Below are 27,866 nucleotides of genomic sequence, written 5' to 3'. Positions count from 1 at the left end.
TTGCCAGGACATGGAAGCAACCTAAATGCCCATCAACAGATGAATGGATAAAGAAGATGTGGTACATATATACAATGGAATATTACTCAGTCATAAAAAAGAACGAAATTGGTTCATTTGTAGCGACTTGGGTGGATCTAGAGACTGTTATACAGAGTGAAGTAAGTCAGAAAGAGAAAAACAAATATTGTATATTAACGCATTTATGTGGAACCTAGAAAAATGGTACCGATGAACCAGTTTTCAGGGCAGAAATAGAGACACAGATGTAGAGAACAAACGTATGGACACCAGTGAGGGAAAGTGGCAGGGGTGGGTGGTGGTGGTGTGATGAGTTGGGGGATTGGGATTGACATATATACACTAATATGTATAAAATGGATAACTAATAATAACCCGCTGTATAAATTAAATAAAATTAAAAAAAAAAACAACAACAAGAAACAAACCTCAGAGTCAAAGTGCTGAAAACCAAAGATAAAGAAAAAAATCTTGAATGCAGCGAGAAGACACAATTCATGCAGAGGAATAATGCTAAGAATCCCAGCAGACTCCTCAGATCCTATGCAAGGCAAGATTGACATCTTATCATTCTGAAAGAAAACGCTGCTAATCCAGAATTTTATGTCCAGTAAAAATACCTTTCAAAGATGAAGATAAAATAAATACCTTTAGACAAACAAAAGTTGAGAATTTATTGCCAATAAACCTGTGCTACAAGAAATGGTAAAGGAAGTTCTTCAGACAGGATGATATCAAATGGAAATTAGAATACACACACACACACACACACACACACACACACACACACACACACAATAAAGGGGCTGGAAAGGAAATAATTAAGGTAAATATTAAATATGTTTTTTCTTATTTTAATAGTATATAGAGTATGAATACATTTTTGTAGAAAGAAAACACAGCATGATTCATTTAAAAAAATTTAGAAGGTTATACATCAAAATTTTAACTAATTTTCAAGAGCTCAGAGATTAGAGAAATTTTGTAAGGTAATTGTTAGAAGAAATAATAACTAGAAAATGAATTTTCTGTTATGAAAAACTTTTCTCACTTTTTTTGCTCTACTATATGGTAAAGAAGAGACAAAGAAAAGGCAAAAGGAGTCTTTTTCTCTGATGCATAAGCCAATTGTAATAGATCTAACTTTTTAGAGAATAAATAAGGATTAAATAGAAGTTTCTTATAAGGGTTGTTGATGTTCTCTCTACTGGCTCAAGCTTTGGGGCTGGAACCTTATACATGACTTGAAGGACTGTTTATTCCAAGAAAATATTAAAACACTATTCTCTACATGGTCTAGAAAGAGAGCCAGGAATTGATAATGTCTAAATATTAGTGAGACTGTTATCTACTTGCACCAAAATGTCTTTCATTTTGTCAATCTAATCTTTCAAATGTCATTCAAATCTTGTTTTGACTTCTATGTAATTATTTAAAATTTACATGAAAACTAGCTAAGATTTCTTCTCAGTTTTGGTAGTAAAGTAATATTTTACTAGGGAAAGAATAATTTAGTGCAAACATATACTATTTTTTTTTGACTTGGTTAATCAAGGCCATGAGGAGCCAGAATCTTTAGAATTCAACTCCAGAATCCAGGTACCATCATCTACATGACAGAGTTATTGAAAGGATCAGAGAGAATGTGTGTAAAGACATAATGTAAGTACATAGTGGGCAGTTAATAAATGGCAGCTATTATTGGCTACTGAAGTGACTCGAAGATACATGAAGATGCCTTTATTGCCATCAACAATGAAGCCAAGATAACACTTTACAAACAGCAGTTCAAGAATTCATTGACACCTATTGATTAATATGTCTAACATGCTCGTGTTTGAAGTATTCAGATTCCAGACATTTGAGAAACTGTCTCCTCATCTTGCCAGGGGAATTTCACACATAGAAATGGATGGTCAATGTGGGGAAAGAAAAATGATACTAATGAAGTTGATGTATTTTCTCTCTCTCTTTCTCTCTCTCCCTTGCTCTCTCTCTCTCTCTATCTCTCTCTCACACACACACACACACACACACACACACACACACACACGTATAGAGGCAACTTCTCTCAAAGTCCTAGTAGGAAAAGTACCTCTTAAAGAGGCAAACAAATGACACTTTGACTTGGAAATTTTTAAAAAGTCAAGATGAGTTCTTGAATTATGTGCCACACTGGTTTCTCCCTTGCCCAAGTTTTTACCCACTAAAATAGGGAAATTTTGGTGTTGGTGCTGCCACCTCAATATTGAATCATCTCTGTCCTATATCCCAGAGTATCATTCAGCTGTTTGGTTACAGAAGTCTCCTTGGAAAGGTCAAATTTTAGCTTGGAATATTTTACCTCTTCCGTTGACTTTTAACAAAAGGGATCTAATTGAACACAGCTCACATCTATTCCGTTGATTTTTATCAAGTCCTTGGACCTCAGAAATTTAGAGTTTTAACTCCTGTCAACTAAAGCTGGATGCAGAGAAAATTATTCAAAGAAAAATATTATTTCACTCTCAAAATTTTTAGAGCCAGGATAAGATGTGACAGTTTTAAGGTGAGGACAGAAGATTCCAGGGCTCAAGCTGTTAACCAAGGGTAGGCTGTCCCTCACAAATAAAAGAGAAGATTCAAGGATAAGGCATGTTTACATATACAATGAATGTATGAAAAGAATAAACCAGAGCAAGATGATGGAGTGAGGGAGAATACAAGAGGAAAAAGAACACTCATCTCCCCATCAAGAAAACACGTAAGCAATAGGCTGAATGGCTTTTGTTCTCTCAAGAAGCTGAGGGAGAGGAAGACATGGAGAACATCAAGGCATGGAGAATACTGTATGACAGAAGAGGGAAAATGTCCTCGTGCAGAGAAGGGTACAGGGAGGAACAAAGCACTCTGGCAGGTGAAGAGACAAAGACAGCAGAGATAGAGGCAAATCGACAAGAAGAAGGGAACCAAAAACAGCTTCATGGGACAGGGATTGAATAACAGGAGAGATGGAACAGGGAGCAGGAAAGCCATCCAGGAGAGAGAGAACCAGTCAGGCTGGGGGCAGATGCCTGGTGAGGCTTCCTCTCTCACATTCCCAAACCCAAATGGGGGCTCTAGAGAGAAAGAGAAAGTACCATCCAGAATCTCGTTCTCTTGTTCCTTGTTCCATCCCCAGCACCTAGAGCCTGGTATGTAGTGGATGCTCAAAACACAGTTGTTGAATGAAAAGTGGTACATGCAGAAAAGGAAAGAAAGCTGGATGCCTTGAGAAACTCCATGCACCTCATGGCTTCCATTATTGAGGTGTGAGCGGGCAGAGAGGATGCCAAAGAGCTGGGCTCTACGTACAGCATGGCTGAGTGATGCTCACCCTGAGGGCAGTTTGGTTTGGCTGTTGCAGGACCATCAAGGACCCAAGCGAAACAGGCAGTGGTCAAACCAAGAGTAACTGATGAGCAAGGGAGTGGCAGAGGGTGTTTGTGCTTGAAAGGCCCCACCTCCATGTCTGTCCCCAAATCTCCTCCACATGTTCAGATGTTTGAACGTCTCATTATCCAGAATCTCTCCTTTGGGGGTTATTTCTATAGCGTTTTCCACAAAATACAATTAGCCAACCAATGTGTTCAGCCATTCAAAGTCACTAAATTCTAGACAAGAATTGTTGTATTAACCTAGCAACTTAGGGTAGGGCCTCAAGGCAAATGAACTCAGAGTAGAGAGAGACTCCCCAAGACCCAACATGGAACCTGGATCAAAGAGCAATGGATTTGGTCAACAGAGATGGAGTCAAGTTGGTTGTAAGTCCCCAGAGGACTCATCCCATCCCCCTAGGGGATCCCCCAAGTGGGAGATGAAGCTGCAAGGGTAGGGAAGTGAAGATGAGTCAGTTGTAGATTTGTCTGGCTGCTCTATCCTGGCTATGTGATCGTCCCCAACAGAGAAATACACTTAGGGTTTACACAGACAGGACTGACACAAAGACATAAGGAGGAAGGTATCACTGAGAGATTTGGTGCTTGTCCTTGAAAAAGGAAAAAAAAGACAAATGATAACAGATCAGGTGACAAATTGAAGTGAAATCGGCCTCAAAAAGATTCTAGCCATTCAAGTGCCTTTCTTCCTGAAATGACAAGATTTACACATTTTCATCTCTTCCAAGGGCACCAAAACAAGTGCTTCACTCTTCTGTATCATTCCATCCATTTTCTCTTAGCTTATCCCATCACCATGGTGATGAGGCAAGGACTTTATTTTCCTGTGTCTGGACTACACTGGCATCCTTGTCAGTTACTTCAAAAATGCATGTGTCTGCATGTTACTTCTAGAGGAATTTCTTATCTAAGATGGGAATCAATGGGATAAGCAAAGCATTAGGAGAAACAGCCTCTGGACTCTATCCTCATTCTGCCATCTCAGAAAAATTATTTGAGATTCCAGTTTCTGCTCACTAAATGGAGACAGAAAGGCTACTCACTTGCTTAATAACAAAATGTTATAAGACTGAGTAACTTGTGATGGCCCATCATTTTGCTTAAGGCAGAACAATTAAATAACTATGGCAGAGACTACTAACTGCTTACTCCATATCAACTCACCCTTTTTTCCATAGAAACAAAACCAGGATTTTATTCAGGGGTGCAATACATCACCCAAGAGATTACATGTCCCAATTTCCCTTGACTGCAAATACAGTTAGGTGGATCAACTGTGAGTGTCTTCTAGGAAAGCTCCTGATGGGAAACTGACTCAATTGAGCAGTGTTAACCCCACCCCACCCCCCACCTTCCTTTTGGGTGAAGCTCTAGGGGTAACCTTGGACCTCAGAATGAAAGACTGAAAGTCACATGCTAAGGATGGTAGAGCAAAAAGATAAAAGAGGATAGCCTCATCCACCAGAGGGCAGACAGCAGAAGCAAGAAGAACTACAATCCTGCAGTCTGTGGAACAAAAACCACATTCACAGAAAGACAGACAAGATGAAAAGGCAGAGGGCTATGTACCAGATAAAGGAACAAGATAAAACCCCAGAAAAACAACTAAATGAAGTGGAGATAGGCAACCTTCCAGAAAAAGAATTCAGAATAATGATAGTGAAGATGATCCAGGACCTCAGAAAAAGAATGGAGGCAAAGATCGAGAAGATGAAAGAAATGTTTAACAAAGACCTAGAAGAATTAAAGAACAAAGACCTAGAAGAATTAAAGAACAAACAAACATAGATGAATAGTACAATAACTGAAATGAAAACTACACTAGAAGGAATCAATAGCAGAATAACTGAGGCAGAAGAACGGATAAGTGACCTGGAAGACAGAATGGTGGAATTCACTGCCATAGAACAGAATAAAGAAAAAGGAATGAAAAGAAATTAAGAAGGCCTAAGAGACCTCTGGGACAACATTAAACGCAACAACATTCGCATCATAGGGGTCCCAGAAGGAGAAGAGAGAAAGGACCTGAGAAAATATTTGAAGAGATTATAGTCGAAAACTTCCCTAACATGGGAAACGAAATAGCCACCCAAGTTCAAGAAGCACAGAGAGTCCCATACAGGATAAACCCAAGGAGAAACACACCAAGACACATAGTAATCAAATTGGCAAAAATTAAAGACAAAGAAAAATTATTGATAGCAGCAAGGGAAAAATGACAAATAACATACAAGGGAACTCCCATAAGGTTAACAGCTGATTTCTCAGCAGGAACTCTACAAGCCAGAAGGGAGTGGCATGATATACTTAAAGTGATGAAAGGGAAGAACCTACAACCAAGATTACTCTACCCGGCAAGGATCTCATTCAGATTCGATGGAGAAATCAAAAGCTTTACAGACAAGCAAAAGCTAAGAGGATTCAGCACCACCAAACCAGCTCTACAACAAATGCTAAAGGAACTTCTCTAAGTGGGAAACACAAGAGAAGAAAAGGACCTACAAAAACAAACCCAAAACAATTAAGAAAATGGTCATAGGAACATACATATCGATAATTACCTTAAACGTGAATGGATTAAATGCTCCAACCAAAAGACACAGGCTTGCTGAATGGATACAAAAACAAGACCCATATATATACTGTCTACAAGAGACCCACTTCAGACGTAGGGACACATATAGACTGAAAGTGAGGGGATGGAAAAAGATATTCCATGCAAATGGAAATCAAAAGAAAGCTGGAGTAGCAATACCCATATCTGATAAAATAGACTCTAAAATAAAGAATGTTACAAGAAACAAGGAAGGACCCTACATAATGATCAAGGGATCAATCCAAGAAGAAGATATAACAATTATAAATATATATGCACCCAACAGAGGAGCACCTCAATACATAAGGCAACTGCTAACAGCTATAAAAGGGGAAATCAACAGTAACACAGTAATAGTGGGGGACTTTAACACCTCACTTACACCAATGGACAGATCATCCAAAATGAAAATAAATAAGGAAACAGAAGCTTTAAATGACACAAGAGACCAGATAGATTTAATTGATATTTATAGGACATTCTATCCAAAAACAGCAGATTGCACTTTCTTCTCAAGTGCGCACGGAACATTCTCCAGGATAGATCACACCTTGGGTCACAAATCAAGCCTCAGTAAATTTAAGAAAATTGAAATCATATCAAGCATCTTTTCTGACCACAACGCTCTGAGATTAGAAATGAATTACAGGGAAAAAAACATAAAAAACACAAACATATGGAGGCTAAACAATACGTTACTAAATAACCAAGAGATCACTGAAGAAATCAAAGAGGAAATAAAAAAATACCTAGAGACAAATGACAATGAAAACACGATGATCCAAAACCTATGGGATGCAGCAAAAGCAGTTCTAAGAGAGAAGTTTATAGCTATACAAGCCTACCTCAAGAAACAAGAAAGATAAAAGAATCCGGTTCTCTACTGGCCCTGTGCTGCTGCCATAACCTGGACCTCCATGATTCTTTTACATGTGAGAGAAACAAACTGCTATCTTGTTTAAGCCAAACACAATTCCCAACTGATAGACCCACTGTCAACCTTATAAGTAGGCCCTTCTAGGCTCACCCCCAACGTTTTCAGGGCCCAGGCCAAGAGCAGAGGTGGGAGCCCCTAGCTTGTGGCCCAACCCCTTCTCTTCCCACCCCAGCTCTGTCTGCTTTGTGTGGACATCCAAGCCCATGCTTCTAAGCTCATCTCCAGGCCAACACTGCCCCTTGGCCACCCTTCGGGTCTAAGGTGCACACACTTCCCTCCAGGAGGACAGAGCCTGGGAAAGGCTGCTGTAGGCTCTGAAAGTGAGCTCAGAGCCACTTGGGCAGGGAATTTTAGGATCCTAGGACCCTAAGGCACAGTCTAGAAGTGGGAGGAGGTTCCAGATGGCATGCACCTTTGCCCTGTGATCTCTTCGCCCTGTGGGGAGAAGCATGGCCCTTGAAGGCACAGGGGCCAGGGCAGGGACCCGAACTGCCACAGTCTAAATGTGATACCACTGGCTCCTCTCCCTCTCACCTCCTAATGCCTGCCTTTTCATCGTTCACAACTTGACAGTAGAGAGAAACCTGAAGTAGTTCAGTTAACTACTTGTAACAGCCTTGGTAAAGTTATCTTTTAGAGGAAAAGCCTGGAACTATAGCTTGAACTGTGCTGTTTCCCTGTTACCCTTAATGCTGCTATCTTCTCTCTTTTATGAGACTGTATAATGGAAAGCTGATCAAGCCTGGCTCTCAGGCAAGCTTGTCTTTGTTGAGCTGTCATTAGAATGGCCACGCATTGTGGATCAAGCAACTGCAGTACTGGTGTTGGTGTTCTGACTGAAGGAGGAGTCTCCAGATCCTGGGTCCCTCTCATTTACACATCTGCCTGTTTGAGGAAACTCTCCAAGTGTTTACCTGGGTCTCTTTGTACAAACATTGCTCCCTAGGAGGGAGTGGAATCAGCAACAAACCCCGGCCACCGAAACTGGAACAGGGACTTTTGCCCTAGGAGGACTACAGAGAAATGGATGGGAATTGTGACCAGGAGAGGGACTCTCTAAGGGGTGCCACTGAAATGGCCCAGGACTGGGTCCCAAATGAGCTGGGCATCTTTCTCTGTTTCTCAGGAAGCCCCCCACTCAGCCTAGGGTAGCAGGGACTGAGACCTGATATGACAGTGCCACTGCTGATGGGATCCACCACTCCAGCTCCCACCCCTAAGTGCAAGGACTTATTCCTTAAGGAATTTATCTCCTTCACATGGCCTGACTGTCAGGACTGGTAACCTGGCTTCATGAACATGAAAAATGCCCAAATGGCTACAGTATCATTGTGTATCTTAGAAGCTCTCTTCCTTTAGTTCAGTGATTCTAAGCCTCATTTTGGATTACGGATCTCCACGTTCTCTAGGCTGGATAATTACCAAAGGACATCAGTGTCCACCCACACTTCAGAGAACTGTTGTAGCTCCTTTCAGACAATGAGGCATAATCCAAAGAACATTGAGCAAATAATCTGAGATGTAGGCACTTGCTATAGACTGATGTTTGTGTCCCCCCCAAATTTGCATGTTGAAACCTAATCCTCAATGCAATGAGGGCCTTTGAGAGGTGATTAGGTCATGAGGGTGGAGCCCTCATGAATAGGATTAGGGCCCTTATGAAAGAGACTTCAGAGAGTTCCCTTGCCCCTTCTGCAGTGTGAGGACAGAGCAAGAAGACGGCTATCTATGAACTAGGTAGAGAGCTCTCACCAGACACCGAATCTGCTGGTGCCTTGATCTTGGGCTTCCCAGCCTCCAAAACTGTGAGAAATAAATGTTTGTTGTGTAAGCCACCTAGGCTATAGTATTTTTGTTATAGTAGCCCAAACAGACTGACAGAACTTCTATCCCCAACTTTCTATTTAAATTTCGTTTATTAGTTTTTTCATAGGAAAAATGGAAGGCATGGGTTAACTGATTTGTAAGATCCCTCCTAGCTCCAAAGTTCAATGGCTCTATATAGTTCTATGAAATGACAGACATGATAAATATCCTTGTTCCCATCCTCATCTACCGTCTTCTCATCTTTCAGGTCTTGGCTTAGAAGCTAGTTCCAGCCAGTAGGGTGGGCTATGAGACCACTTTCTGTGTTCCCATGGTGCCTTATTCTACCCTATTATAGCACTCTTCTCTCTAAAGCATAATTGTCTGTAAGTTAATTTGTGGGTTCCCTGCTAGACAGCAAATTCTGGGGGAACTGAGACCAATCTTTAAGGTCGTATCCTCAGCACCGATTTCTAGCAGGAGCTCAATGATATATAAGAAATGATAATATGAGTGAGTGGTTTCTGATAGCTACAATCTCCTTTGGTCACTGGACTGGCGATGAAAGATGTTCTCAGATAACTATTCAAGGAACATGCTGAAATAGCCTTTGTTCTTCTGCCTGCATTTAGTAATAGTCTTTGGATATAGGTACCATGAGTATACACCTAATGAATCAGATTACCATATTTTTTTAAAGGGAAAAGATGAAAACAAAACTTCCATTTTTATGGTCAGAGAAACCCAGACTATTATTCTCAGCTTGGTTCTCAGGAATAAAACAGAAGATCCTCTGCCTCCTCATCTGAGCTCTTCAAATTAATCTAAGGTCTGATTGTCCCAAAGCATTACTAATTGTATAGCAACATCATTTATATCACAAAATTGGAAATGACATACATATCCCATCACAGAGTGATGGTTAAATAAACTATGACACTCAAGCGGTGAACCCATGCAGCCTTTGATAATGGTGTTTACAAGATAATCTGAAGTTAAAAGGCAAGACATAAAATTACATAAGCAGTATGACTGCCATCATGTAAAATATGTCAAATATACAAATAAAATATAGAAGGAGATACTACAGAATCTGAACCATGGCTGTGTTTGTGTGTTAGGACTGCGCATGATTTTCTTTCTACTTTTCTGAATTTTGCAGATTTTCCTCTTTTACTCTCATGGAGAAAAATCAAAATCAACAAATCATTTAATTGTTAATTGAAAACATCTACTATAAAATTTTGGCTATTGATAGTGGTTGCGTCCACCTGAAAGAGCTGTATGGCGGAGCACAGAGAAGACCCTATGGTGAAGCCAACAGAAGCAGGGGGTGGAAAGACAGGGAATCCTCTGGAGTTGCCGCTGCCTGTGGAATAAGAGACATCACGGATCTAAGCTCTTACTATATAAATGCCAGGCATTTCTCAGACATTTTTTTTCATTATGTCCTCATAAAAGCTGTAAGAGATAGGTACTGCTGTTATTCCCATTTTACAGCTGAAACTGAGCCTTAGAGCGGTCAATCCTTTTGCAAGGACCCGGAGGAGCCCGAGTGTGAGCCTTCGCAACCTGTCCCACCATCCACTGAGGGGAAAATGAGCACATTTCTCAGCCATACTTCCTCTCGTGCAAGGATCTCTTGTGTCAAAGGCACAGCCTCCATTGCCATTATTGGGAGATTCTGTTTGGAATCAGTCCTCAAATGACTCCTGCCTGTCAGTGGAGATGGTGTCCAGTGACCACTTGTTCACCATATCATCTCAAGCCTCTCACCAGAGTGTGATCCCAAAATTGTCCCTCTTTGCACATAAATCCATTGCTTTGGGGCAATGAGCCCATTTATAAATGCTCTCATTGTGGCCAACTTTACAGATCCAGACCAACATGGATAGAGCCCAGGCCAGCTCCCTAGTTAAAACGTGAACCATGGTCGCCCTCCACTTGCCAGCACGTTAACAGGCAAGCTTTCACTATGTGCTTGTTGAACGTAGATCCACCCTGCAAATGCTGATGGACTGAATACGCTCAGCTGACACCATTCGTGCACACAAGCATTTTGAGGCTCTTTGTTACATGGTCACGTTTTCTCTGCACAGAAACCTACTGGTGTTACCATTTCTAGGGGTGGGGGGAGAGGAGGCTTCACTACAGGAGAATTCAGGGAGAACAGAGCAGGGGACCTGGCGGGAGTCCAGTCCTGTTGAAGTCAAGTGTGTCACTAAAATAAGCAAGTCCTCTCTGCCCTCCTCGCTACCCCAGGGAAACATGAATGAGCGAGCGAGGACAACTACAGAAACATTCCATGAAATCAGTCGTTCAGGTGGGTCTGAAGGAAATGACAAGTGGGCTTAAAGGAAATCCATTTCAAAAACAAGTTCAAATTCAAAACAAATGTGTGAACAGGGAAAAACGTAATGATCAAGAGGAATGAATTTAAAAATTTACATATATATAATAAAAAAATATTAAAAAAAATAAAAATAAATAAAAAGGAATGAATAAACAGACAGCAATCCTAACAAGAAGACCCAATCGTCAGGGTAAGTGCTATGCGGAGAACTGCTTGGGGATATTATTGCACCCCATTGTGCCCTGTCTCCAGGTCCTGTCCCTCAGGGACGATCGATGGTGTCCGTTCACTTACTTTCTCTGGAACCGGACCACAGGATCAGCCAGCAGGTCGGTGACGTCAAGCTTCCTCCCTTTCTCGATAACATCCCGATGCTTGCGGACAAACAGCCACCCGATATGGGAGAAGAAGAAGCCCCGACGGGCGTTGTGGGGATCAGCGTCGGTCTCCGAGTACTTGTGGTGGACTCGGTGGTCCCTGGACCACTCGAAGATGTCGTTCTGCAGAGAGAATGCAGACCTGAGTGAAGGGCTAAAACACCCTGGTGCCTTCCCCAAAGTTCCTCAGCCTTCCTTCCCCCCGCCCCACCCCCTGTCCTCATCACTGACTTAGACTTGCTCCCACGCTCAACCGCAATCTCTCAACCTCAAGTTCAATCCCTGGGGGTTGGTCTGGGGTGGTTTTCATCCAAACAAGAGTACATCCTCACTTAGTAGGGATCTTAGCTTGTCTTTGGAATGTGCCCACTGCAGGAGGTTCAGGCTTGTTGAGTGAACTAGTGGGGAAACCTGAAGAAAGTTCTGGTTACCGAAGTCTCCTGGGAGATCGTTCATGTCAAGAAGAGAGACATCCGTCCTCAAGTTTTGGTGGTCAGAGGAGAGGTGTAACCTTGAGTATGGAAGGGGGTTAGTTCTTGGTCTGGCTCTCTCTGCCCTCCCTCCCCCGCTTGGATGGAGTTCATGTCCAACACACAGCAAAGAGGAAGTCAGGAAGTAAAAACACAAAGAGGTACTTCACCAAATCTCTGCACAATATCGAGGCACAAATAATATTGCTTGAGGGCTGCTCTAACAGGGTGTCACAGAAAGGAGGGGAGGGGCTCCTGGAGGAATCTGGTGTACTTGGCCGAATCTACAACGTGGAGAAGCAGCAATGCCTGAGGGGCAGGCGGCACTCACTGGAATCCCAAGAGAGACTCTGGTGCCCAAGGAAGGAGAAGCATCGGAGTCCAGCAGACTCTGCCAAACCCACAGACAGGGTGGGGCTCAGGCACACATGCGGGACCAGCCTGTTGACCCTCTGGTGATGGGAGAGAATGACAGGAGCTGGAGGTCCTGGGTGAGCTATCAGGGCAGCATTTCAGCTGACACTGTTAATGAAATCTTAGCTATAGCCATGGACCAATGAGATCTATAAACTTTCAATGTATACTCAGATTTGTTTTTATCTGATAATGCTTTCAAAGCTTTGAGACGACAAATTAGGTTGGGAAGTAGTGCTTTAGATAGGAAAATTACAGTTGACCCTTAGACAGCACGGGTTTGAACTGTGCAGGTCCACTTATACACAGATATTTTTCAATAGTAAATGCTATAGTACTTCACGGTCTGAGGTTGGTTGAATCTGAGGATGTAAAGGAACTGCAGATAGGAAAGGCCAACGATAAATTATAGATGGATTAACCCCCAAGTTGTTCAAGGGCCAACTATAATCTGAAAATAAAAATAAATATATATAGTGTATAAGCTCTTTTTTTTAAAAAAAAAGGTAATAATGTTTTATACCATACTATTCAGTACTTAGTCATGCTTTCATTAGGGATCTGCCATTTCACAGATATGGGCTTCATGCTGATGAGAAGAGAGAGAACTGTTTTATCCTCAAAGTTTTAACAGTTCTTTTAACCAAAAAATATTTCATGGAGTTTTTTGTCTCTCTGGCTCACCCAGTGCTGCTGGAAGGCAACTCAACCTTGTTCATTTTATAGCACCATTGGAAACTTTTAAAATTTGCTTAACCCTTGGGTAATGGGACAGAAAGAGGGAAGGTAGAAAGACCTTAAGAAGTATATGCTCAGCTTTGAATATAAAGAGGGAAAAAAGTGCTTAGCAATCTGTGTAAGGCAAAAATTGTAGCCTGGCTTACTGCGATAAGAAAGAGGTCTTTAAATTTTACCAGTGTGTTGAAACACAGTGGTTGGAAAGAGTGAAAGCATTTATTATTTATAATCACAGAATCTGGAGTCTGGAAGGAATTTCAAATGTCAAGACCACTGCAGCCTAAGGAATAATTTATTACTTTTGCATCCAGTTTATTGCTTGCATTGCAAACCCAACTAAACACAGGAAGGAGGGGGAACACTCTGTCCCTAGTTCACAGATGGCAAAATTAAGGTTTAGAAGACATGTATTCAAGTTCATCTAGTAAGTCAAACCAATAACGGAACAAAGATGGTGCTCCTTAGGTTCTTAGTTCACACTCGTTTCCACAAGATATTTCCCTTATTCTTGAAGTTTAGGGGAGGGAGAGTCTTTTAAAGAGAAGTCTCATTCTCCTTGTGAAAAGGTTATGTTGGTTCTTGAATTTATTGCAATGCAATTTTATAAAAACTCTAAGTGGAGAGTTCCAAAGGGCTAGAAACGTTATTCTCATAAAATTAAGAATGATAGAACAACAAAAGAATGATGAGGACAAGTTGGAACAGAGATATTTCTTTATTTTAATCCCTCTTACCTGAATACCTTCCAGACAGAAGCTACTTTGACTGAAGCAGTGGAATGAAGCAAGGATTTGGGCCACATTCCAAATAATCGAGCATACAATCGAGCCAAAAATACTTTAAGATGTACTTTAAAAAATCTTTTTCTTTTTAAACTTTAAAGCTGAGTCCAGCGAAAAAGTGACTCATAGAACAAGATGTAAGCCAACAATAGCGCAGAAAGGAAGTAAGATTCACATGCTCGTCTCTGGGCCTTTTTCTTCCTACTTATCTGCATTTTGCTCCTACCCTGAAGTGATTGGGTGTGGAAGCCAACCTGGGAACAGCATTTGTGTTTGATGAAAAGGTGTGTGTACCGAGGGTGTGTTTAGTACAGTCAATATGTGAGGAAGGGAAAGCTTAGGGCTGACAAGAGATGGTGACCTTCCATCAATGAACTGACTCGTCAAGTGTGCGTATTCCGTCTGTCCATGCTCTGCGTGCACATTTTAATAGGGGCATGATGCTGGACTCAGCAGCAATTCCTGAAGCCTAAGTACGTACACTTTCTAACAAATCAATTAACAAATGATTCAACTTGCAACTTCGAGTTTGTACTTAACGGTCGGTTCTGGTAGATCACGGTCTTAATACCCCATTACCTTCAATAGTGGACAGTCACCCTGTGTTTATTGATCACTCCTGACAAAGAATTGTTGTGGTGAAGGGAGCTACATTAGTTCTAAGAGCGCTAGCTGTAACCGAGGCACAGGCAGGGGTGGGGTCGGGGGAGCAGGAGAGGAAGAGGAAGAGAGCCAATCAGGAGTATACCCCTCAGTGGCAGGTTTTATTACCCAAGAAGCCATACCAGGTCCTACTTTGTGCTGTCCACGAGAAATACAATTGTGAGCCACATATGTGATTTAAATTTTCCTAGTAGCTACACTAAAAAAGTGAAAATAAACAAGTAAAAAATCAATTTTAATCATATATTTTTACTTAACATACTACATCCGAAATATCATTCAATATATTATTAGCATAAAATCATTAATGATATACTTTATATGATATTTTTCTGTACCCATATTTCGAAACTGGGCTTGTATTTTACAATGCCAGCACACCTCAACTTGGACCAACCACATGTCAAGTACTCAGTAGCCACATGTGGCTTGTGGCCAGCATATTGGACAGGGCTAACCCATGGTTTGGACACTTTTCTATATGTGTTATACTTTTAAAGGTTTTTAAAAATTCAATGTTGATTATGGGTGAGAGTGAGAAATTGGCACAAACCATGTGAAGGGCAGATGTGCTGCATGTACTAAAAGTGCTAAAATTGTGCAATTCATTTTCTGGAGTTTATCTTAAGGAAATAATAATGGCTGTGCGCAAATATTTAATCACAAGGATGCTCATTGAAGTGAAAACTTGGAAAAACCCTGAATTTCCACATAAGAGGATTTGACTTTGTACCTTGTGATACATTAGTTAATTGAATACTGTGTGTGTGTGTGTGTGTGTGTGTGTGTGTGTGTGTGCACGCATGTGTGTACATAGAAAGTTTCCAAAGAGAAATATTAAGAAAAAGTCTTAGGGTTACCTTAGGGGAGGTAAGACTGGGAAGTAGGAGAAATACTTTTACATTTTATTCTATACTCAGAAATTTTTAACAAGAGCATCTGTTGGTTTTGTATTTAAAAACTCACAAAAAGGGATATTGTAGTATTGACGTGGAGAGATGAAGTAGAAGGTAGTTAAGTGAAAGATAGTTTTCAAAATAAAAGATGCAGTAATGAGTGCATTCTTAATAAAAATATGTATTTGAGCACAGAAAAATTTGAAAGTATAAGTCAACATGTTTACAGTTGTTTTCCGTAGGGAGTGGGGCAGTGGGTGATTTTTAATTTTTTCTTTCAGTTTGTCTGTATTTTCTACGTTGTTATAATAATCAAGTTTTTCTTTTGTAATATGAGGGAAACAGATTATTTTTAAATTTCTATACTCTGGAATCAAAATAACCCAGCTTCTGCCATCAGCCCCAGGTTAGGAAAAACTATGAAGCAGTAATATTCATCTAGTAATCCAGTCAGTGATATACCTTTTTTTTTTTTCTGTTACCTTTTCTGCCTTTTTTTTTTTTTAATTGGAGTATAATTGCTTTACAATGTTGTGTTGGTTTCTGCTGTACAATGAAGTGTATCAGCTATATGTATACATATATCCCCTCCCTCTTGGACCTCCCTCCCACCCTACCCCATCCCGCCCATCTAGGCCATCACAGAGCACCGAGCTGAGCTCCCTGGGCTATACCGCAGGTTCCCGCTAGCTATCTGTTTTACACATGATAGTGTATTTATGTCACCCTTCTCCTATCTTTGTTCTTATTAGCACTAACCAACCAATCACACCGCAACCAGGGTGACAGTGCCCTCACTTAAACCCATCCTTTGTGTTGTACCTCTATTACTTCACTCTCCATCATAGATAATATCCCTAAATGGGATCCCTGCTGAGACTGTAGAAATTGAAATTGATCATGTGGTGATTTTTCTCCATAAGCGCAGCCTTTGTGTGTTCTCTGGGACTTGAGCAAAGGTAATCAATCTCAAAAGTTCCACTGAAGCAGATTTTGAAGCGACCCACTCTGTCAAAACTACTCTTCCCCAACTTCCTTTTATGTTCAGAATAAATTCTTGGATCAAGTCCTTTAAATGGCAGTAGGGGAAACTGTCTTTTAAGGCCCATGTAATTTGCTCTGGGTAGCAAGATGAAGGCCAAGTTAAACAGCATTTAGCTTGTCCCAGTCAACAGATCTGAGACCAGAACCAGTGACTGGCTTTCCCCTAGCATAGCTGCAAACAGATGCTTGCTTCTGACCAGACACCAGTGTGGTTGTTCTGAAACATAATTCAATTGTGTGGCTGCTTAAAATTCCAAAAGGGAAAGTTTACCAGGTGGCTTCAAAACATAGCCAAAGGGAATTCCACTTGTATTCATAATACATCTTTGTTTTCAGTCAGTAGTGAAAAAGAAACTAGGACCAACATGTTAGCTTCAATAGGCAAGTTTTAGAGTAGAACGTGTGTATATGCGTGCGTGTGTGCATGTTTGTGTGTGTGTGTTTGTGTGTCTTGTGAGTAATGATGTCCTGTCTGAGAAAAGAGTCATTTTATCAAGGGGGTCAAAGAGGGAAAGATGCTGTGGCCTCCACTCTTTAGGGACCCTAAGGCTCATTTGAAATAGACTTTATCTCAGTCTCTGGGGTCTGAATTTCATCTCCCCCAGTTCAGATGCCAACACTGTACTATTCAAACAGTGAAGAACATTCGGTGCTTTCCCCACTGTTGATACTGGGTCAGTATTGATTTCCCTCCAGATAATACTGGCAGTCTGTAAGAAGAGCCCAGAAAGTCCCCAAGAAAAGCCTGGCAGCAGTCTTCACCACCTGGCAAATTGCAGCTTCGAGAGAACAAGTTCCCACTTGCTACCTAGTCCTCCTGTGCCACTCAGCCTGGGGAGGTTTTAGGAGCCAGGCAAATGTTGAAAAGCCAACTTTAGCAGTTTAAAAAAGTGTTGACAAAACTTAAAGATTGCAAAGTGAGAAAGGGGGTCTCAGATTTTCTTTTGTTACTCCAGTATTTATCTCTTACAACAAGAATGTATTTGAGTAAGACATATGTTTTATTTTATATTTTTAATTAATTAATTAATTAATTATATTTTTGGCTGCATTGGCTCTTCGTTGCTGCGCGTGGGCTTTCTCTAGTTGTGGCGAGTGGGGGCCACTCTTCTTTGAGGTGTGCGGGCTTCTCATTGCGGTGGCTTCTCTTGTTGCGGAGCATGGGCTCTAACGGCGCAGGCTCCAGTAGTTGTGGCACACGGGCTCAGTAGTTATGGTGCATGGGCTCTGTTGCTGCGTGGCATATGGGGTCTTCCCAGACCAGGGCTCGAACCTGTGTCCCCTGCGTTGGCAGGTGGATTCTTAACCACTGCACCACCAGGGAAGTCCAACACATATTTTTTAAAACACATTTTTAACACACATTTTAAAGATGGCTTGGGTAATCCTCTTGGTAGACTAGTTTGCCTTCTGTGAATCTTTCCAGTTTGGGTTTTGGAGGATTTTGGTCTGTGATGTGACCATTGTTTAGTCTCCTAACCTAGATCTCCTTCACTCCATGAGTCAAAATTTCGGGGAAGAAAGGGCCTGGAAAACAATGACAGCCCAGTAGCCATGGACACATCTCACTCCAAGATCTTGGTTTTTAAATACCATTCCCCACTAAAAAGGAATAAGGACTCTTTGGTGAAATGGCTGGTGCTGGGACAAAGGCAGGAAAAGTACAAGAGGAACTTGGTATATTTTGTTACGCCAGAAAGTAAGGAATTGCTAAAAAACTGATGGGGACATGTCCAAAGGACACAGGAGTCCATCTGTAGTGCCTCCCACTGAACAAACTGGGGTAATTTGATGAATAATTTGGGGCATTAAGATGAATAATAACAGGAATGTATTAAAATCCATTTAATAAAATAAGAACTCACGAGCCCATAATAAATAAATAAACAAGAAGTAAAATGCCAACCAACAAATGCGGAAGAAATAATGGAGCTAGAAAATCACCATTTTGCAGGTGCCATGGCAATAACCAATTCAGGCAAGACTCACCAAGGTGTGCTAAAATTATTGGGTAAAAGGTTGATGAAAAAGAACATATTACATAGGCTCATAGGATCTCAGCATAAATTACTCATTAATTACCAAGGGAAAAATAGTAATCTTACAGTGGAGAAACCGGGTAGACACCACCTTAACTAAGTGATTGAAGTTCATACCACCAATAATATGACAGAGTGATACCATGTGCCTCTTGTTTGATGCTCAGGACACAAGATCATTAATGTAGCATTCCTGCCCAAAATGCACAATCTTGTGTGTAGTTATGAGGAAACATGAGCAAACCAAAAATGAGGAGCATTCTGCAAAATGACTGGTCTGCACATTTCAAAAATGTCAATGTCATAACATCAAAGAAAGACCAAGGAACTATTCCAGATGAAGGGGAACTAAAGAGACAGGTCAACTCACTGGTATGCAGGATCCTGAACTGGTTCCTGGGCTAGGATCCTGAATATAGTACTGTATCAACATTAAATTCCCTGGTGTTGGCACGTGTACTGTGTTCCTGTGAAATGTCTTTCCCACTAGGAAATGCACACTGAAGTATTTAGGGATGAAGAGGCATGAAGTTTATAACTTACTTGCAAATGATTCAGGAAAAAAATAACAAGAAGACTGCATATACTACACACAGACGGAGAAAGAGAATAATAAAGCAAATGAGGCAACGTGTTAACAATTAATGAATCTGGGTGAAGGTTGTACAGGAGTTCCTCATGGTATTTTTGCAACTTTTTTGTCAGTTTGAAACTATTTCAAAATAAAAAGTTAAAGCTAAAAAAAACTGTCAAGGGCATCGTTCTTTAAAAATCTCAGATTTTCCCCTTTCACTCCATTCCTACACCACCACCCTTGTTCAGACTTTCATCAGTTTACCTGGACTCCTGTAATAGCCTTCTAAAGCCTCCTGCCTCTAGTTCTTTCCCCTCCACAATACATTTGGTACACTGCAATCATACTCCCCATATTCATTTGTCCCCCAAACCTATCATTCTCTTGCTTCTGATTTGACAACCTCTCTGTATGACTTTTCTCATCAAGCCTAAACATTTCTTCTTCTTAGCAATCAGATAGCTTCAACTGGCCTGAATATTCTTATCTTTCCCACTTTATTTATTCTTTAATTTGACAAATATATACTGAATGTTGGTATGTGCTAGAAGATAAAGAAGGAACAAAACAATCAAGGCTATGTCCTCAAACAGCTTATATTTTATGGAGGGGACAAACATAGATAAAATCAGGTGCTATGAGCAAATAAGTATGGGGAGATACAAGGGCGACATTGAGATCGGCAAGGACTTTCTGATCAGGTAATCTTAGGATGCGGGAGTTGGGTGGGAGTGAGAGAGGGAGAAGGGAATTGTCTCAGGGAGAGGGAAGGACATGGCACAGTCCAGGGGCTAAGAGAAGACCAGCATATCTGTGCATGGAGGACAAGAGTGGTGCAAGATGAGGTCTGGGAGGTTTTGTGGTGAAATAAAGATATACCTGGTCTTTGTCCCCAGTGGTTCCTGGTACAGAGATTCAAAAACTGTTGGAATTTCCTGAGTGATAGGAGTGACATCATTATGCTAATGAGGTGACTCAGTAGGAACCCCTGGATAGCTTCAGGATTGGGGCTGGTCACCAGAAAGACCAAGCATGTGATTAGAGGGTTGGCCCTTTGGTAGGGGAAGGGGACTGGAGATTGAGCTCAGTCACATGGCCAGTGATTTAATCAATCACGCCTTTGTAATAAAACTCTAGTAAAAGCTCTGGACACTGAGGCTCAGAGGAGCTTCCTGGCTGATGAACCCACTGATGTGCAGGGAAGGTGAGGCGAGCTGACTCCACGGGGAGAGGCGAGAAAACTCTGGATGAGGGATCCTCCCAGACCTCCCACTGTGTGTCTCTTCCATTTGGTTGGTCCTGATTTGTATCCTTTATAATAAAACTGTAATAGTAAGTATAGCACTTTCTTCAGTTCTGTGAGTTGTTCTAGAGAATTACTGAACATGAGGGAATTGTGGGAAGCCCTGAGTCTGTAGATACGGGGGGCCTGGAGACCCCTGCTCGTGGCTGGATCTGAAGCACAGGCATCCATGTGGAGGACTGGGGCTTTTCTTTGTGGATCTGAAGCCAACTCAAATGGTTAGTATTACAATTGTATTGAAGTACACCCACGTGGGGTGGAAAAAGAGCACTGGTGTATAAAACCTGATCACACCAGGGCTTCTATGCCATGATCACAAGGTTGGATTTCATTCCAAAGGCAATGCTCAGCCACTGAAAGATTTTCTTTTCTTGCTAGAGAGTGGTTTAATTTTCAGTAAGTTCTCTCCGGCTGCGGTATGGAGAGGGGCAAGTGCTGGGGTTTCTGTAGTAGTCCAGGCAAGAAACAGTCATGGCTTGGACTAGAGAGTGGCAGAAATGAGAATTATTCAGATTCAAGATAGAACTGAGCAGTAGAACTTGAAGAGCTTGGCTAAAAGATTGGATGAGGGATGATTAGGGGACTAGAGAAATCATGGATGACACCCAGACTTCTGGTGGGGAAAACTAGGAGAGAAGTAGTTTGGGGAGAGAGGGTATAGTCACAACTTTAATTTTGGGCACATTGATTTTGAGATGCCTAAGAGACATCCAGTGAGAGATGTCATACAGCCAACTGGATTTGCAAACTGACGTTACACCAGTCAGATTCTTTCTTCAATCAGACCGATTTTCTACTGCTCCAAGACCCCACACAGTACGTCACGATCATTCCTCTCTCTCTACCTTCGCTCAGATGTTTCCCTATGTTCCCCCACTTCTTCCTTGCCTATGCAAATCCTTTTTACCTTTTGAGTTTTCAGCTCAAAACTTCCCTTCTGCATTAGGCTTTATCTTAACATCCTAATTCACATTCCTATTTTTGCAGCCCTAAGAGTCAGTATGAAGCTTTCAAGCAATTTAACCCCACATTGTCTGGTTAGAGCCTCTCCTCATTATACTTAGGTCTAGCCTGCTCTACCCGATCATAAGCTCCTCATGACAAGGACCATTTCATATATATCACTTGTGTTCCTCACAAGCACATAATGGTTTATGCATCTTTAAATTCAAAGAGAATTAACCAGCAGATTTACACCAAAAGCTATAGAAGAATAAATAGGAGAGAGAAAGATAATCAAATGTGTCTGCTTTCTAGAAGAGTTTTTAAAAGCAAGGCTAAAAATTTCCTCTGGCATATGAAACTATAAATTTTACCGTTAATTAAAATTGTTGATTCAATTGACCTCTATAGCTCTGGTACCTTTGAAGCTTAATAAAGCATGTAAAACAGCATCCTTGAAACATTTGTGTGACAAGAGCTCTGGTTGGTGCTAGTAGGAACTAGGACAGGATGATTGAAAAGCTTGAACCTTAATGAAAAGCTTGAACCTTAATAAACAAGAACCAAAGATGAAAAACAGCTCAATATCTATGGGGATGGGGTGGGGGGAGGCAGCTAATGGAAGGCCCTAATGGATCTGTTAGATCTAGCTTTATTTAGCACCTTCATTAATGACTGGGAACAAGGCGTACACATTTAATAACATTTTTGGTTGGTGCCAAGTTAGGAGGTGCTGCAGACATCATTGAGGACAGAGAAATAACACAAATGGATCTAAAGAGGTTAGAAATATGAATAGAAATTATCACAATGAGATTTGATTTAGGAAAAATGCAAATGAAGGCAGCTGGGAGAGAAATCATGCAAAATGCAAAATAATCAGTGGGTTGGGAAACCTAGAAAGCAGCAACATAAGAGTGTCTGGCAGGATAGCAGTGGAATGAAGAATAAGCAGTGACAACATGCTAGCTCAGCCCAAATACTTGGTGGCAGGTACAGGAAGAAGTAGCTTGTCAAGGAATTGCATTGTGACACGGTCTCCTTCAATTCCCATAAGCATTTCTGGAGACAGTGTGGAAAAATAAACAAACAAAAATATTCACAGATATTTGGCCCTTAGTTCTTTTAGTTGTTAGAAAAGGGATTAGACTTAGTTTCTAAGGTCCCTCAGCTCCAACCTTTTGTGGTTCCAGGAGAGATTGGCGAGGGAGTGGGGATTTAGGGGGCTGTGGGGGAGTAGGGGAAGAACACGGGTAAGGGGATGCCCTGCCTGTGTGCTACTAAACATCTTCTGTGTGAAAAGAAGGCAGAATGAAACATTTAGCTTGAAAATATGTTTCAGAATAGATTCCAAATTGACAGAACTGCAGGTGGAATTCATCTTAAATAAGAGTATCTTTCATCCAATATAGGTGTGGAGCCAAATTAACATGTAAAAATCTGGTAGCTATTTGTTTGCAAAAATACCCTCGACTTTATTTACCAAGTATTTCTTTCAATAAAAACTCTCTGTATGCCTTTAAAGTATATCATTTTTTGTTTACAAAATTTAATCGCCTTGATTAAATTTAATCAAGGAATGCATGCGTTGTACTACAAAGAGGGTAAGATTTGTATAAAGAGTCTCTGCTATATTTGGGGAGGGCAACATGAGAGACGGACTAGCCCTACTGGTTGGCACGCCCATCTACAGAATTGCTCTCTCTTCTCAGGACACCCCAGGCTATCACCTTTTCATTCCCTTGAGGTGGTTTCACTCGTGTCACCTGCTTCCACTGACCTAGACCCACAACAAAGAAGGAGGTGAAGCATCTCAGGGGGGTGGAGCCATCTTAATCTCTACTTTAAAAGGGACATTTTTATTGGTAGGAAGTGTGGTTAATCCTACCAGGCAGGCACAGAGGGAAAATGCTGGGCCTCATGCAGCAGCCCCGGGAGAGTTTCTTCTCTCTCCTGCTTCCCACCTCCACCCCGTCATCTGTCAGAGTATCCCGCAATACTGATGGAGTCACAAAGCAGCATGTATACAACAACGCTTTGATGAATCCATATATCACCAGAGCTCAGAGACAGCCAAGCTATTTGTCCTTTCTACTTGACTCCAAAGGTGCCCAGAAGGGCAAGATGCTGTGGAAGGAGATGATGTGAGGCAGGTGTGCAAGTCATCTTCCAAAACCACACCAGGAAGACTTCTCGGGGCATCGGGGTCAGGACCACTTCTGCCGCTGCCTGTTGACACAGCAGGAGGAAACCAACCACATCCACCCATCTTGCCAGAGGAAGGTGAACCTGTTTCTGCCATGTGGAAGAAGGGCTGTACATCTGAAGCTCAGGGTGGTTGTTAGGGAAGACGGCACACCCTGAAACGGGATCTCTGCCCTGAGAGTCAGACCTGCATGGGGTGCCATGCAAGCTTCAGGATTCTTGAGTCCGCGGCATGTTTTTTTCTCCTTCTAACCAACCGCCACCCAACGCTGCTGCTAACACCCTGAGCCGTCCTCGAGGGCACTGCCTCAACATGCAGTCTCCCTCCTCGACAGGCTCTCCCCATGGAGACCCAGCCTTGGGGGTGGGTCCACCATCCTGAATCTGGTACATCTCCCAGGTCTCATGACAGTGGTCTGAGGCTCACTTTTGCCATTGAAATGCATGAGGCATGTCGCTCCCCTGCCTAAAATCTTGCAGTTCCTTTCCAGGGCTTTTAAAATAATATCCAAACTGCTTGCTATGCCTGACAGAGCCCTGCACTGGTGTGGCCCTGCCCCCTTCTCGGGCCTCTCCTATGACCATCTTCTCCCGCACTCACTTGGACCAGCCACACGGGCCATCTTGCTCCTCCTTGAACGCACCATACTTGTTCCCACTTTCGGCTCCTCCTTCTGTCTGGAATGCTCTTCCCATACCTGTTCCCTCTCTTAGGTCTCAGCTCTAATGTCACCTCCTCAGAGACGACATCTTCCCTGATCATCCTCTCTAAAGAAGCCGTCCTCCCTGGCATTCTTTATCACTGTGTTTAAATTATTCATCTTCTTCTCTCTCTCTGAATAAGCTTGTTTATTCATTTGCTTATTTGCTCTCTCTCCCACTGGAATATACACATTAATGAGGATAAGGACCTTGTCCGTCTTTTTCTCCAGTGCTGGGAATGATGCTTAATGCACGTATTTACCAAATGAAAGGACAAATAGACACTTTGATCCTGGGACAGGCATTAGGGCATTGCAGTGAGAGTGTGGCCTCTGGAGTCAAGCTGTCTGCACGTGCATCCCCCTTCTATATGTCTTAGTCTTAAATCTGTATGTCCTTGGACAGGTTACGTAGCCTCTTTCTTTCATCTATCAAATGAGGAAAATAACAGTATCTACTTTGTACGGGTATTGTCAGATCACTGAAATACATAATGAAGTGCCGGTATGTAGTTAGTGCTCAATAATTGTTGCTGTTTTGTTGTTATATACCTGCCAAAGTTCATGGCCCATGACCCTGTGTTTCACTTGACGTATTTATGAATCACACTGTAAATTCCACTTTCCGGTCCGACACGTAAAGAGCTTGGAAGTGTTTACTTCCATCCTTGCAACAAGAAAAAAAAGCCAAGTAAATTGAAAATCAACAAGTCTTCTTAGATCTGTCAGAGAATTGAGGTCATGGGGCAAACTACTGCACCAAAAACTAGAGAGACGGACAGGCAGTTACGGAGAATCACAGTCTAGCAGGACCAGAGGTCCAAGAGGAAAAGTCTGCAGCTGGCACCAGGATGGGTAGGAATACTTTAAGATGTAACTGATGAATTGCTGGAGGTTTAGCGTGGACAAGCTTGAGAGTTAAAAGCTCCTAGGGGGCAGTCCAGGCGTCCCAACACTTTCATGAATTTTACCTCCAGGATTCCTACCAGGTTCTCACTATGATCAACTGACAAAAATCCCCTTGCTCTTCCAGCAGGAGGGGGAGAAAAGTAACCATTTTGCAATTCAAGGCAGATCTCTCTGTTCCCCTTAGCAAGATCTGTCATCAAGAGAAATGATTTTACCAGAGCTTAATCAACTGGGGTTTTACCAAAGCCTGACTCACCTGGGAGGAGGGAAATACTCAGCTCCAGCTCAACAAAAGACTGAGACCTAGTCACAGGACTGAGGATGCTCCCCTTCACCTCCATGTCGATAGGGCTCCTGTACAATAACAGGGAATTTGACTGAAAGAACTAAAAGCCTTAACTCCTGTTTAAGAAGAAGTCTCTAGGAAAGCCCAGAGACAGCAAAGGAAGGACAAAAACAAGGCCACTAGAGGAAACCACCGCAGCTATAGCACAAGGTAACACAGCCTAATTTCTAGCCAGATAAGCATAAAACCTCACACTAAAGCCCTATTTCCTCAGTTCCCGTTACCCAGTACATCATGTCCAGCTTTGAACAAAAAATTACAAAGTATGCCAAAAGGCAAAAAAATACCATCTTAAAAGAAAAAGCAAGCATCAGAACCAGACTCAGATATGAGAGAGATGTTGGAGTTATCAGACTGGTAATTTAAAACAATTATGGGGGACTTCCTTGGTGGCGCAGTGGTTAAGAATCTGCCTGCCAATGCAGGGGACATGGGTTCAAGCCCTGGTCTGGAAGATCCCATATGCCATGGAGCAACTAAGCCCATGCACCACAACTAATGAGCCTGTGCTCTAGAGCCTGCAAGCCACAACTACAGAGCCCACATGCCAAAACTACTGAAGCCCATGCTCCACAAGAGAAACCACCGCAGTGAGAAGCCCGTCCACCACAACGAAGAGTAGCACCCGCTTGCCGCAACTAGAGAAAGCCCACGCACAACAACAAGACCCAATGCAGCCAAAAATAAATACATTTTAAAAATAAATAAATTTTAAAAATAAATAAATAAAACAATTATGATTGGTATGCTAAGGGCTCTAATAGAAAAAGTGGACAACATGCCAGAACAGATGGGTAATATAAGCAGAGTGATGGAAACTCTAAGAAAGAATGAGAAGAAACTGCTAGAAGTCAGAAAAACTGTAACAAATGGAAAATGTTTTTGATGGGCTCATCATTAGACTGGACATGGCTAAGGAAAGAATCATTGAATTGAAGACTAAATTGCTGTCAATAGCAACTTCCCAAACTGAAATGTGAAGAGAAAAGATGGAACAGAATATCTAGGAACAGTAGGGCAATTATAAAAGGTGTAAGTTGTGTGTAATGGGAATACCAAAAGGAGAAGGAAAGAAGTATGGAAGGAAGGAAAGAAAGAAGGAGGGAGGGAGAGAGGGAGAAAAGGAGAGTGGGCAAGAGGGAAGGAGGAACAAACAGTAGAAATATTTGAAGTAATAACGGCTGAAAGAAATGTTTCTAAAATTAATGACAGACACCAAACCACAGATCCAGAAAGGTCAGAGAGTACCAAGCAGGATAAATCATAAAAAATCTATACTTAGGCATATCATATTCAACCTGAAGACAAAAAGAAAATCTTGAAAGAAACCAAAAGGAGAAAAAAACACCTTACCTATACAGGAGTGAGGATAAGAATTACACCAGATTTCTCTTAAGAAACATACAAGCAAGAAGAAGGTGGAGTAAATTATTTTAAATGTTGAAAGAAAAACACACATCCTTGAAGTCTGTACTCAGCAAAGTTATTCTTCAAAAGTGAAGAAGAAATAAAGACTTTCTTAGACAAACAAAAATTGAGGAAATTTGTCACCAGTAGACCTGCCTGGCAAGAAATGATAGAAATTCTTTAGAGAGAAGGAAAATAGCATAGGTTGGAAACTTAGATTTACATAAAGAAAGAAGAGTGTTAGAGAATGAATAAATGAAGGTAAAATAAAATCTTCAAGTTTCTTATTCTTAATTGATCTAATAGATAACAGTTGGCTTGAGATAATAATAGCAAATATGAATTTGGTGATTATAGCTTATGGATATGTGAAATGAATGACATTGCTTGAGATAATAATAGCAAATATGAATTTGGTGATTATAGCTTATGGATATGTGAAATGAATGACAGCAATGTCATAAGGGACAGGAAAGAGGAAGTGGGAATACTAGTGCAGTACCATGAAGTGGTACAGCGTTATTTGAGAGTGGACTTGGACTAGTTCTAAATGTATTTTGCAAACTCTAGAGCAACCACTAAAAAGAATTTGAAAAGAAGTATAATTGACAAGTCAAAAAAGGAAAGAAAATAGAATCATATAAAATGCTCAAATAAAACCAGGGAAGACAGAAAAAGAGTGAAAGACAAAAAAAAGAAACAAAGAACAAGGGCAATGAATAGCAAACAGAAACATGGTAGATATTAATTCACCTATATCAATAATCACTTTAAATGTGAATGGTCTAAATATACCAGTTAAAGACAGGGACTGTCAGGGTGGATAAAGAACAAGACCAAATTAAAAGTTGTCTACAAATCACACGGTTGGGCATCACATAAGAACATCCATGGGTAAGCCAAAAGATGCATGGGGTGGGGGGTGGT

At 41.4% G+C, this 27,866-nt stretch overlaps 1 protein-coding gene across 1 annotated transcript in view; it reads right to left on the bottom strand.

Moving 5' to 3' along the window:
* Nucleotides 1-27,866, bottom strand: part of SCD5 (stearoyl-CoA desaturase 5) — a 146,895-nt gene that overhangs the window by 28,369 nt on the left and 90,660 nt on the right. Inside the window, exon 3 of the mRNA XM_036853350.1 lies at nt 11,424-11,629. Coding sequence (XP_036709245.1) covers nt 11,424-11,629 — 206 coding nt within the window. The remainder of the gene's footprint in view (nt 1-11,423; nt 11,630-27,866) is intronic.

This window comes from Balaenoptera musculus, chromosome 5, assembly GCF_009873245.2.
Source record: "Balaenoptera musculus isolate JJ_BM4_2016_0621 chromosome 5, mBalMus1.pri.v3, whole genome shotgun sequence".
NCBI lineage: Eukaryota > Metazoa > Chordata > Mammalia > Artiodactyla > Balaenopteridae > Balaenoptera > Balaenoptera musculus.
Note: the sequence above shows the minus strand (reverse complement) of the source record. Positions and strands in the feature narration are given on the sequence as shown.